The sequence below is a fragment of the Coregonus lavaretus genome, assembly GCF_964263955.1.
Source record: "Coregonus lavaretus genome assembly, chromosome: 24".
NCBI lineage: Eukaryota > Metazoa > Chordata > Actinopteri > Salmoniformes > Salmonidae > Coregonus > Coregonus lavaretus.
In genome coordinates, this window is record NC_140011.1 from 19,463,042 (window position 1) to 19,477,233 (window position 14,192).

General features: G+C 44.7%; 1 protein-coding gene across 1 annotated transcript in view; it reads right to left on the minus strand.

The window, feature by feature from the left end:
* LOC311100004 (splicing factor, suppressor of white-apricot homolog) overlaps positions 1-14,192 on the minus strand; it is a 134,662-nt gene that overhangs the window by 112,582 nt on the left and 7,888 nt on the right. Inside the window, exons 3-6 of the mRNA XM_084140734.1 lie at positions 12,315-12,446; positions 8,869-8,945; positions 6,793-7,012; positions 6,466-6,569 (exon numbers count right to left, since the gene is read on the minus strand). Of these exons, the coding sequence (XP_083996860.1) occupies positions 6,466-6,569; positions 6,793-7,012; positions 8,869-8,945; positions 12,315-12,446 (533 nt within the window). The remainder of the gene's footprint in view (positions 1-6,465; positions 6,570-6,792; positions 7,013-8,868; positions 8,946-12,314; positions 12,447-14,192) is intronic.

Sequence of the window (14,192 nt, forward strand, 5' to 3'; positions counted from 1 at the left end):
GTGAAATTCACTCGGAATTACAACAAGTGACACTGATTAAACATACAGAATATTAAATCAAGAGATGAGGAGAAAAATACTTGATGGTAGCTCATCCTCAACCACAACAAATAGGGGGGAAAAAATCTAAGCACTTTGAAGTGAGACACTTTGAAATCAGGCCCAATTATGCTGTTGAATATAACAACTTAACAGTAATGTGTGATTAATTCAAAAGTCTATGGGCTTTTGAACATTAAAAACCTAACCATGGGCATAATTAGCAATTGGTTAAACCCTATTTTTTTTTTAAAATCAGTATAAGCCGTTAATAGACAAATTGTGGGTTGGTTTGAACGGGCAAAGCCAGTATGAATGGGAGATAATTGCTCTAGAAAGGCCCTGAGATGAACTAATTCCATCGTTTTATGGTTTCTTTCTTCCCTTCGCAGCCAAGATAACTATGTCTAAATAAGACAGAACAAAGCAATATGGTGGAGACTTTTCATAATAATTCTTTCTCATATCCAATTATCTCAGCTAGGGTTGGGCGATGTCAACCTTTGTGCTATCGTGATTATTTACTCATAAAACGTGAGACAAATATTCATTTTTTAACCACCGTTGGGCTATAACATTAAAATCACATGCTACAACTGGATGAATCATAACGAACTATGTTGTTGAAAGCCTGGGCAAATGCTAAGTGCAGGCAAACATGATCTAATATTCCTTTTGGTCATGCTTCAGCATGGAACAGATTTGTGTGGGTCTGTGCGGCGCGCACATGACAGAGCAAAGTGACAGATAACTGATGAGAAACGGGCTGTCTTTCGATAGTGAGTTAGGTTATAAATCATGGGCTGGATAGAAGCAAAGTCTACAGTTTTCAGAACTAACTAATAATTGCTTTATTTGCTTCATCGTCCTCTCTTAATATTGTTTGTTCAATCGCTCATAAGGCTGTGATTAAGAACAGTCTATGCCTAGGCCTATAGACTCCCGACTTTCATTCTTGTTCGTTTTGAAAGCGGCAACTTTAGGACAACACCTTCTTAGGCTATTAGAATATTTGGGAAATAGGCTACGTTCATAGCTTTAACTTGGACATTTGGTTTTCAACCTCGCATGGAGGGATAATTTATTTCTTAATAAGCTTAAACTTGCAATTCGATTTTTCTATAGGCTATTGATATTGTTTGTTCTATCATTATTATAGTCCCCTGGCTACCTTACGTTTTAAGGATATTCAAACAACTTTTTGAGATGGAGCTCATTAGATTCATTCATTGTTTGATCGGGAGAAAGCCATGCATGCATAAAATGATGAAAGCGTAGCCTAGCCCAAAGTCATACTCTTAGCCTACGTTTTTATTTTTTATAGCTAGACAAAATAGCTAAGGAGTGTCAAATATACAGTGTATTCAGAAAATATTCGGACCCCTTGACTTTTTCCACATTCTGTTACGTTAGTCTTATTCTAAAATGGATTCAATTGTTTTTTCCCCTCACCAATATACACACAATACCTCATAATGACAAAGCAAAAACTGTTTTTGTGCGATTTTTGCAAATTTATACAAAAAAAAAAAAAAATGGAAATGTCACATAGTTCAGACCCTTTACTCAGTACTTTGTTGAAGCACCTTTGGCAGTGATTACAGCATTGAGTCTTCTTGGGTATGATGCTACAAGCTTGGCACACCTGTATTTGGGGAGTTTCTCCCATTCTTCTGTGCAGATTCTCTCAAGCTCTGTCAGGTAGGATGGGGAGCGTCGCTGCACAGCTATTTTCAAGGTCTCTCCAGAGATGTTAGATCGGGTTCAAGTCCAGGCTCTAGCTGGGCCACTCAAGGACATTCAGACTTTTCCCGAAGCCACTCCTGCGTTGTCTTGGCTGTGTGCTTAGGGTCGTTGTCCTGTTGGAAGGTGAACCTTCTTCCCAGTTTGAGGTCCAGAGCGCTCTGGAGCAGGTTTTCATCAAGGATCTCTGTACTTTGCTCCGTTCATCTTTCCCCTCAATCCAGACTAGTTTCCCAGTCCCTGCCGCTGAAAAACATCCCCACAGCATGATGCTGCCACCAACATGCTTCACCGTAGGGATGGTGCCAGGTTTCCTCCAGACGTAACGCTTGGAATTCAGGCCAAAGAGTTCAATCTTGGTTTCATCAGACCGGAGAATCTGGTTTCTCATCATCTGAGTCCATTAGGTGCCTTTTGGCAAACTCCAAGCGGGCTGTCATGTGCCTTTTACTGAGGAGTGGCTTCTGTCTGGCCACTCTACCATAAAGACCTGATTGGTGGAGTGCTGCAGAGACGATTATCCTTCTAGAAGGTTCTCCCATCTCCACAGAGGAACTCTGGAGCTCTGTCAGAGTGACCATCGGGTTCTTGGTCACCTCCCTGACCAAGGCCCTTCTCCCCTGATTGCTCAGTTTGGCCAGGCGGCCAGCTCTAGGAAGAGTCTTGGTGGTTCCAACCTTCTTCCATTTAAGAATGATGGAGGCCACTGTTCTTGGGGGCCCTTCAATGCTACAAAAATGTTTTGGTACCCTTCCCCAGATCTGTGCCTCGACACAATCCTGTCTCGGAGCTCTACGGACAATTCCTTTGACCTCATGGCTTGGTTTTTGCTCTGATATGCACTGTCAACTGTTGGACCTTCTATAGACAGGTGTGTTAACTGTGGGACCTTCTATAGACATTCCAAATCAAGTCCAATCAATTGAATTTACCACAGGTGAACTCCATTCAAGTTGTAGAAACAGCTCAAGGATGATCAAATAAAATGTTATTTGTCACATACACGTGTTTAGCAGATGTTATTGCGGGTGTAGCGAAATGCTTGTGCTTCTAGCACCGACAGTGCAGTAATATCTAACAAGTCATATCTAACAATTTCACAACATATACCCAATTCACACAAATCTAAGTAAGGAATGGAATTAACAATACATATATGGAAGAGCAATGACAGAGTGGAATGGACTAAGATACAGTAGAATATTATAGAATACAGTATATACATATGAGATGAGTAATGCAAGATATGTAAACATTATTAAAGTAACTAGTGTTCCATTTCTTAAAGTGGCCAGTGATTTCTACAGGCAGCAGCAGCCTCTAATGTGCTAGTGATGGCTATTTAACAGTCTGATGGCCTTGAGATAGAAGCTGTTTTTCATTCTCTCGTTCCCAGCTTTGATGCACCTGTACTGACCTCGCCTTCTAGATGATAGTGGGGTGAACAGGCAGTGGCTCGGGTGGTTGATGTCCTTGATGATCTTTTTGGCCTTCCTGTGACATCGGGTGCTGTAGGTGTCCTGGAGGGCGGGTAGTTTTCCCCCTGTAATGCGTTCGGCAGACCGCACCACCCTCTGGAGAGCCCTGCAGTTGCGGGCGGTGCAGTTGCCGTACCAGGCGGTGATACAGCCCAACAGGGTGCTCTCAATTGTGCATCTGTAAAAGTTTGAGGGTTTTAGGTGCCAAGCCTCCTTAGGTTGAAGAGGCTCTGTTGTGCCTTCTTCACCACACTGACTGCATGGGTGGACCATTTCAGTTTGTCAGTGATGTGTACGCCAAGGAACTTGAAGCTTTCCACCTTCTCCAATGCGGTCCCGTCGACGTGGATAGGGGGGTGGACCCTCTGCTGTTTCCTGAAGTCCACGATCATCTCCTTTGTTTTGTTGACGTTGAGTGAGAGGTTATTTTCCTGGCACCACACACCCAGAGCCCTCACCTTCTCCCTGTAGGCTGTCTCGTCATTGTTGGTAATCAAGCCTACTACTGTTGTGTTGTCTGCAAACTTGATGATTGAGGTGGAGGCGTGCTTGGCCACGCAGTCATGGGTGAACAGGGAGTACAGGAGGGGGCTGAGCAAGCACCCTTGTGGGGCCCCTGTGTTGAGGATCAACGAAGTTGAGGTGTTGTTTCCTACCTTCACCACCTGGGAGCGGCCCGTCAGGAAGTCCAGGACCCAGTTGCACAGGGCGGGGTGCAGACCCAGGGCCTCGAGCTTAATGATGAGCTTGGAGGGTACTATGGTGTTGAATGCTGAGCTATAGTCAATGAACAGCATTCTTACATAGGTTTTCCTCTTGTCCAGATGGGATAGGGCAGTGTGCAGTGTGATGGCGATTGCATCGTCTGTGGATCTATTGGCACAGTAAGCTAATTGAAGTGGGTCTAGGATGACAGGTAAGGTAGAGGTGATATGATCCTTGACTAGTCTCTCAAAGCACTTCATGATGACAGAAGTGAGTGCTACGGGGCGATAGTCATTTAGTTCAGTTACCTTTGCTTTCTTGGTTACAGGAAAAATGGTGGGCATCTTGAAGCAAACGGTGACAGCAGACTGGGATAGGGAGAGATTGAATATGTCCGTAAACACACCAGCCAGCTGGTCTGCGCATGCTATGAGGACGTGGCTAGGGATTCCGTCTGGGCCGGCAGCCTTGCGGGGTTTAACATGCTTAAACGTCTTACTCACGTCAGCCACGGAGAAGGAGAGCCCACAGTCCTTGGTAGTGGGCCGCGTCGGTGGCACTGTGTTATCCCCAAAGCGGGCAAAGAAGGTGTTAAGCTTGTCCGGAAGCAAGACGTCGGTGTCGGCGACGTGGCTGGTTTTACTTTTGTAGTCCGTGATTGTATGTAGACCCTGCCACATACGTCTCGTGTCTGAGCCGTTGAATTGACGTCTTTGGAACCTCTACCAGTCAAATTGCCAGGGTTAAACTCATGGCTACACTCGCAATGGCTGCCTGGTATTGTGATGCAAAAATATCCATGGTAATGTAGAATGTTTATTCAAATGATATTTGGAAACACCAAGACTCTTCCTAGATCTGGCCACCCGGCCAAACTGAGCAATCAGGGGAGAAGGGCCTTGGTCAGGGAGGTGACCAAGAACCCGATGGTCACTCTGACAGAGCTCCAGAGCTCCTCTGTGGAGATGGGAGAAACTTCCATTTCTGCAGCACTCCACCAATCAGGCCTTTTTGGTAGAGTGGCCAGACGGAAGCCACTCCACAGTAAAAAGGCACATGACAGCCCGCACTCAGACCATGAGAAACTAGATTCTCTGGTCTGATGAAACCAAGATTTAACTCTTTGGCCTGAATGCCAAGCGTCACGTCTGGAGGAAACCTGGCACCATCCCTACGGTGAAGCATGTTGGTGGCAGCATCATGCTGTGGGGATGTTTTTCAGCGGCAAGGACTGGGAGACTAGTCAGGATCGAGGGAAATATGAACAGAGCAAAGTACAGAGAGAGATCCTTGATGAAAACCTGCTCCAGAGCGCTCAGAACCTCAGCCCGGGGCGAAGGGTCACCTTCCAACAGGACAACGACCCTAAGCACAGCCAAGACAATGCAGGAGTGGCTTCAGGACAAGTCTCTGAATGTCCTTGAGTGGCCCAGCCAGAGCCTGGACTTGAACATCTCTGGAGAGACCTGAAAATAGCTGTGCAGCGACGCTCCCCATCCAACCTGACAAAGCTTGAGAGGATCTGCAGAGAAGAATGGGAGAAACTCCCCAAATACAGGTGTGCAAAGCTTGTAGCGTCATACCCAAGAAGACACAAGGCTGTAATCGCTGCCAAAGGTGCTTCAACAAAGTACTGAGTAAAGGGTCTGAATACTTATGTAAATGTGATATAAGTTTTTGATTTTTAATACATTTGCTAAAATTTCTACAAAACAGTTTTTGCTTTGTCATAATGGGGTATTGTGTGTAGATTGATGAGGGAAAAAACAATTGTATCCATTTTAGAACAAGGCTGTAACGTAACAAAATGTGGAAAAAGTCAAGGGTTCTGAATACTTTCCGAATGCACTGTACGTGTTCGTGAGTCTCACCTTTCCATAGTGGGGTCATATTAGCTACAGACGTTTTCGTGAGAAGACTGATTTTCGGGATGTCTCATGGTCTGACAAACATCCCTGTAAATCGGCCACATTCCACCGCAGATGCAGAAGGCTGCCATTGTTGGATGCGGTGGATTGAGATGCAGCCCATATCTCTAGCTTAAACAGATGGATTTTGATGGGGATTTTTGTATTATGCTAAATCGATTTTTGAGGAGGAGCGGACATCGACTAGGGGGTTTAACTGATATGGCTCATGCAATGGAATGTCTTTTTTGTAATGTCAGTTGAGTTGAATCAACAAATCACAGCACATATTGATGGTTACACTTCCTGCTTTTACTTCCTGCTTTACTCTTATGGGAACACTCGCAATGGGCACCAGTCCACCCATTATGCCATCATTGACTTGAATGGGGAAGCCCGTTCTCTTCATTCTATTTCTATGGCAGCACATGCAGTGAGGAGCGGTGGAGAGAAAATGTGTGTCTTAAAAAAGTATTCTTTATTTTCTGAATGGTTATTACGCTGACCGCAGTCATTTGGCTGACCAATAACAGTGATCCAAAATTCCATGACAGTCAAAGCTATTCCATGACAGTCACAGCTCTAGTCCTTACCTTCATCAGCTCCTCAAGGCGAGAACTCTTCTTAGGAGCAAACAGGCTGGGGTGGAGGTAGTTACCATCCCCATCATCGTCAGAATCATCAGAATCATCAGAGACTATAGAAAGACATTGAAGTATGAAAACAGTTAATGTCTCAAGTCCTTGCATTCTGAACTCGGTTCGTGTATTGTGTTGTTAACATGTATTCTGTGGCCCTGCTCTCTAAGACTTCCACATATATTACGTATTAGGTAGTATGGAACTATGTATCCCATACATTATTTACAACACCTTCTATATGAACTCTTTTTGTTAACCTCTTTGACCCCTGTGACTTACCCTGTGAGTCCTGCTTGTCGGAGGCAGGGGTGTAGCGGCCCTCCTTCATGGCCTTCAGGATGTGTTTGTAGTAGGGGTTCAGGTAGTGTTCAAAGTTCAGGAAGTCAAACTGGGAGTTGCCAGACTGCTTGGCTTTCAAAACAATCTCAAACTGGGCCCCCTGCTGGCACACAAAGTTGGCGGTCCTCTCGATGATGGCATGGGTTTTGGTGGTCGCTGGCTGGAGAGGAGAGAGGAAGAGCACACACACTAAGTCAGCAGACAGGGCCGTTATCAATGAGGCAGGGCAAAAGAAGTGTGGGGTTAAGGATAGGTGACAACCTGTGGCAGTATGTATCAAGCATCTCAGAGAAGGAGTGCTGATCTAGGATCAGGTCCCCCTGTCCATTTAATATGATTAATTGTGGTCTAATAAGTAACGGTGATCCTAAATCAGCACTCCTACTCTGAGACACTTCATACATGCGAACTGTATTTTATAACTGAGGCATAAGAGAAAGAGCAATCACTTCAGAAGCAAAGATGAAAAAGTAAATACAACGAAACATGAAACTGGACTTTGAGTGTCTGAGTGTTCTTGGTGGGGCCAAATCAAAGTTCCCCAAATTCTATTTTCTAAAGACTGTAGCTGAGGTTTAATGGCTTCTTCACTTTAACACTCATTTACAAAATAGATACAAGATGGAAATCATTGGGATTTGATGTGATACATTATTCAATATCACTGCGTCTGTGTACTTTCAATGATGAATCATTCTCGTTAGTTACCATCAGAGTCCCAAAAAAGAGAGAGCAACAATTGTGAAAATCTGAAATAATGAATATTAAATGAAGACCTTTGGAGAGGAGACGCTAAGGCCTGCACTCAGTAGTAGTGTCCCTCTACACATACACTCCTAATGCATTCAGAGCCTCCAAGCGCTTGCGAGAGCAGAAAGCTCCGTAGCGGCAAATAACCTTGCAATTATGAAAATAAATGTGGAACCACTAACTTCTTATGGAGTCATGATACACAGAGAGAGAGCAGAGCGAGAGAGCTGATTCCTTCTCCCCAGGTTGTCAGACCGTCTGCCTGTGCTGCCTGAGAACTCACACTCGTGATAACGTGGGGGAAATACAGCCACATTTCCAGAATAATAATTCAGATCAGATATTCTGAGAATGGTGCCGGCTTTGACTAATTGACCGTTTCGAGGCAGAGCAATTGGAAGGGCTTTGCTGGGTCCCAAATCGAAATCTCATTATAAGGACACGTGGAAAGAAATCAGCAGGTAAGGATTCTGAGACGTGGGTGGGCCCATTGTCTCAGTGTGTGTCTACTCTGGACATCACAGAGGACGCTTTGACAGCCAGAGTGAGGGAGAACTCTGTCACATGCATCTTTATTGAATCACTTTGTGTGTGTGTGTGTGTATCTCTGTGTGTATGTCAGTGTGTGTGTGTGTGTGTATCTCTGTGTGTATGTCAGTGTGTGTGTGTTTGCGTCAGTCTGAAGTCAGATAGGGTGTGTGTGTGTGAGAATCGAGGCCATGCTGCCATGCTGTGATGAAAGCCTCCCCGTCTCGTATAAGAAGGAGCCTGCAGATGAAAGGCGAGCGGCAGTCAATGGGGGAAGCAGCAGAAGTGGAGTGGACAGTCTGTCCTAGTGGATTGAGATGCAGACCCCTGATACTGGCTGATGCAAACCAAGGCAGCACAGACTCCTCTTCTCAGTCTCCTCCCAGGCTCCAGGATGTGAGTGATGACCTCAATAACCTCCTCCAGATCAGACACCTTATCGTTTGCCTCCGGCCTCACCACATGTCTGTCAGCAGTCTGATCGGCCTCACAACATCAATACTACCCTGCACACAGCCCTCACAAGCTAGGACTAAGTTCTGCTGGTATCTCTGCTCCCTTCCTATTCTCTCTCTGTGGCACCATAACAGGGATTGTTATAGAAAAGGAACCGTTGACCCCCTGACCCAACATTTTCAAATGTAGTTATGACTCTGATCTGCCCAAAACCGATTCTGCACCCCTGTGGTGCAGAATGGTTTAAGCATGAAGCAGTGGGACGTTGTGCAGGGCACTCACCAGCTCCACATCGGGGGGGATCGCCAGACCCGGGGGTGCCACGTAGGGTTCCTCGCTCTCCTGCGGCTCTGCTTCTTCTGATGGGGAACAACCCACAAGGTCAGAGAGAGAAGAGGAGAAGAAAATAGATTAGAATTCACCCTAGAGTCACTGTGACACACAACCACTCAACGTTTCCTCCTCTCCTTCCTCTACCCACTCTCATCCGGCCACGTTGCCCGAGGCACTCAAAGTTTCAGCTTTACTTACTCTTAACTTTCCGGGAGGCCGCGGTCCCTGTCACAATTATTTACAACATCCAACCGCCTCCCCCCAGTGTGAAATAATAGGCAGACAAGTCAGCTGGAAATTAGATTAGAATTGTATGCGTTGGTTCACGGTTGGGAGGTTGCAGATGGATGTAGGGGGTAAGCACATGGCAGCCAAGGAGCCCAGCTTAGATTCCTCTTGCACCTTTTTACGGTTAATGGACACCACTGTTTGTGCTGATTTAATCAAGGGCTCAGCCGGTTGCCCGAGGTGTGCCCCTGCCCGACACCACAACAGAGCCAAATGATTGGTTCATGCTGAGAACTCCATCCTTGACAAATCGACTCCTCTCTTCTCCTTTCGTCTCTGTTAACACACAGTTGAGGGGGGTTGTACGGCTGAGTAATCCCAGGCAGCGCTGGGCCAGGTTACATGGTACTGATGACAGCACTCAGACACACAGCAGTAGTACTGTACCATCTGCTGAGGGAGGGGCACATGGGCATTGGCTAGAGGTGGGCGGGCGCGGGGAGGGGTGGTATAAGTGTTGCCAGCTTTACAAGGTTAATTTCCACGTTGACAATGTGTGGGCTAGTATGGTTGGGCTGATAGGGACATTGGGTCTTGATAGAAGCAGTGACCCGGCTGATAAATGGGCCTGGTACTTAGGATTTTTTCAACAGACATCAAGCTGCAGAAGAGTATGCTGTTTGCGGTCTTATAAATGACTGTCCAATTAGAGGAGAGAGCCAGGCCTGGCGCGGAGTAGAGCATCCTGACAGCCACTATCATCATTAACACTCAGCATTAACACTCCAACACTCCCTCCCCCAGTGTTAGGCTGCCAGTCAAGATGTCGGACTGACATTGACTGTCACATCCAAAGCAAATACACTTTAGTGCCAATGAGGTAACAGATTCTCTTGCTAAGTGCCTCAGGCTTTGAGACAATGTCTCCTGCCGGTGAGGAGGCGGCCAGGTGCTTATGAATATGCATGAGCGGCAAGGCAATTACTTATTTTGGACTCGGTTTACCCTCAATATGTGTGGATACTTGGACTGGCTGGTGCAGGCTGTCTCTGGGAAACCAAACAGTATTCATGTGGTTAGAGTGTGGGCCAAAACAGGGCATAGTGGAGGGGCTGGAACCCAGTATTGGACTTCACAGGTGATTAACAGTCAGTACAGTAGCAAGCCAGTAAGCTATTTCACATTCAGAGCTGAATCTTGAAAATTGTTATTTTTTATAGCTCCAGGGCTTCAAGTAGTGGTTTATGTGTCTCCGGGGAGCCTGCCATGATAAATAATGAATCACAGGGTTTTTATTGAAGCTGATGTGCGAGCCTCTCCACCAGCGCATTCATGTGTCTAGCGTGTGTGTGTGTGTGTAAAAGTTCAGACACTTTCTCTCTTTCTCCTCTCTCACCCTCTAAGGGCAGGTCAGAGGAGAGATGTTCAGTGGTTGAAAGTGGTCAGGAGTTGTAAATATGTATGCGTGAGTAAACTATGAAATGTTTAAATCCTTTTGGACTGTAATGTGATTTATGGATTAAAATACAGTGGGGAAAAAAGGATTTAGTCAGCCACCAACTGTGTAGGTTCTCCCACTTAAAAAGATGAGAGAGGCCTGTAATTTTCATCATAGGTACACGTCAACTATGACAGACAATCTGAGATTTTTTTTCTCCAGAAAATCACATTGTAGGATTTTTAATGAATTTATTTGCAAATTATGGTGGAAAATAAGTATTTGGTCACCTACAAACAAGCAATAATTCTGGCTCTCACAGACCTGTAACTTCTTCTTTAAGAGGCTCCTCTGTCCTCCACTCGTTACCTGTATTAATGGCACCTGTTTGAACTTGTTATCAGTATAAAAGACACCTGTCCACAACCTCAAACAGTCACACTCCAAACTCCACTATGGCCAAGACCAAAGAGCTGTCAAAGGACAACAGAAACAAAATTGTAGACCTGCACCAGGCTGGGAAGACTGAATCTGCAATAGGTAAGCAGCTTGGTTTGAAGAAATCAACTGTGGGAGCAATTATTAGGAAATGGAAGACATACAAGACCACTGATAATCTCCCTCGATCTGGGGCTCCACGCAAGATCTCACCCCGTGGGGTCAAAATGATCACAAGAACGGTGAGCAAAAATCCCAGAACCACACGGGGGGACCTAGTGAATGACCTGCAGAGAGCTGGGACCAAAGTAACAAAGCCTACCATCAGTAACACACTATGCCGCCAGGGACTCAAATCCTGCAGTGCCAGACGTGTCCCCCTGCTTAAGCCAGTACATGTCCAGGCCCGTCTGAAGTTTGCTAGAGTGCATTTGGATGATCCAGAAGAGGATTGGGAGAATGTCATATGGTCAGATGAAACCAAAATATAACTTTTTGGTAAAAACTCAACTCGTCGTGTTTGGAGGACAAAGAATGCTGAGTTGCATCCAAAGAACATCATACCTACTGTGAAGCATGGGGGTGGAAACATCATGCTTTGGGGCTGTTTTTCTGCAAAGGGACCAGGACGACTGATCCGTGTAAAGGAAAGAATGAATGGGGCCATGTATCGTGAGATTTTGAGTGAAAACCTCCTTCCATCAGCAAGGGCATTGAAGATGAAACGTGGCTGGGTTTTTCAGCATGACAATGATCCCAAACACACCGCCTGGGCAACGAAGGAGTGGCTTCGTAAGAAGCATTTCAAGGTCCTGGAGTGGCCTAGCCAGTCTCCAGATCTCAACCCCATAGAAAATCTTTGGAGGGAGTTGAAAGTCTGTGTTGCCCAGCGACAGCCCCAAAACATCACTGCTCTAGAGGAGATCTGCATGGAGGAATGGGCCAAAATACCAGCAACAGTGTGTGAAAACCTTGTGAAGACTTACAGAAAACGTTTGACCTGTGTCATTGCCAACAAAGGGTATATAACAAAGTATTGAGAAACTTTTGTTATTGACCAAATACTTATTTTCCACCATAATTTGCAAATAAATTCATTAAAAATCCTACAATGTGATTTTCTGGAGAAAAAAAATCCTCATTTTGTCTGTCATAGTTGACGTGTACCTATGATGAAAATTACAGGCCTCTCTCATCTTTTTAAGTGGGAGAACTTGCACAATTGGTGGCTGACTAAATACTTTTTTTTCCCCCACTGTAAATTGTTTAAAGTGTGTGTGTGTGTGTTCACCAGTCTCCCTTTTGGCCTCCTCTTCCTCAGTGGGTTGAGAAGGGTCGTAGTAGTCTGCGCTGTAGCGGAAGCCCACTGAGTTATAGGTGCCTTCATCTGCCAGAGCTTCACTCAGACGCTTGTATTCTTCCTCTGTGTGGGTCAAACATACATAATAAAAAAAGAGTCATGAGAATGGCACGGTAGATTTAATGGAAAGCACAGTCATAGAAGGCTACTGTAAGGATTGCCTCTAGCATGAGACAAAAGCAGTGGATTCATTCAAAATCATCATTCCATCCATCCTAGCTAGTTTCAAGGATGTGAACAGTGTCGTAAGCTGAGAGCTGACATAACAGAAACTAAACCAGATGGAATTTTGTCTTACCTTACAAAACCCCACTTTTCTAATGCAATGTGTCTCATAGTTAAGGACAGTGAGGAATGAAGGACAAAATCACATCTAACATGATCAATATTTTTTATGTGTCTTGTGTTCCCACAATGGACAGATGGATAATTGCTAAAGCCCCACTACCCAAGGGCAAACCAGCGTGAGGGGACAAAAGTAACACAAATTATATGATGACTCATACAATCCTGTCAGTTTGGGAATTAAACACCACATTTCACTTAAACCCTTGGAAACTATTCAATTTAGTAAAGGTGATTCTTTATCTAATCGTTAGTGCTATTTCATTATAAGTAACAAACTCCTTGCTATAAAGTTTGCAGCATTGCTAAAATAACCTTAGGCTAGTCTGTGTTTGTAGCCTTAACACTAGAACCGCTAAAGCAGTCATTTTGACTGCTCATGATTTATTTACTTTTATTACTCTGACAATTATTTACTCATGCCCCCGTCCTTGACTTTTGCTAAATAAGTATATAACACTGCCGTTGTTAGAATCTTAAAATCACAAACAAAACTGGAGTTATCACCAGTTTGAGGAGGGCATGTCATTTTTTTGAATAGTTTTCAAAAACGATTCCTTCTCCCAACAGTAGGACCTGCTCCGCTCCTTCTTACGACAGTTGAAAGTGCAGTGCCCAGTTGATAATCCCCCGGACAATTGCCTCAAAACTGAACCTAAACTATACCGAAACTAATTTCACACATATAACAGTTTAAATAAATTAAGTATGATGGGGAGAATGGGTGAGTTGATGAGCGAGGGGAAGCGAAATGAGCATAATTATGTAATCACTAATTGTGAATGAAGAACAGGGCGGGCCATTCTATTGTATTGATCCAGTCTAATTATAGGCCTAATCTTTAAATGGTTTGTACACTATATCAGTTCACCATATCCAAGTGGTCTTATCAGTCTACTCTGGCCTCCTTGGAGTAGGCTACGCAGCGAGCGCGTGTGTAACTGTATATGCTGAACTGCTTTCAATCTCTGGGAAAATATCAACATCGGGCAGCAGGCACGAGTGTCGGAGAATGTGATGATGCTTGTGGAACCTTACGATGACAAGGGGAGAAATGTCATCATGGACAATTTCTGTACTTCACTGTCATTGGCGAACAAGTTGCTTGCAAAGAAAACAAGTCTGGCCAACACCATGAACAAAGTGAGATGGGAATTCCCTCCCTCTGCGCAAAATAAGGCACCTGCACAGCCGTTGTACTCCACAACGGTGCTGAAAAATCACAACACAACAGGACACAATCAAGAGAAAATCGGATACAATTACGCACTACAACCAAACAAAGGTACGTCAAAGTGTGTCAAGCAAGTGAAAGTTATGAAAATTATGTCAACTGTTAGGACAAGGGATAACAGCAAAATGAAATCCAACTGATGACATTGTGTGAAGCTGCACAAAAGCACGAGCTGACAATAATTGACTATTTTTGACTGCTATCATATCGACACATATCATTATAATATC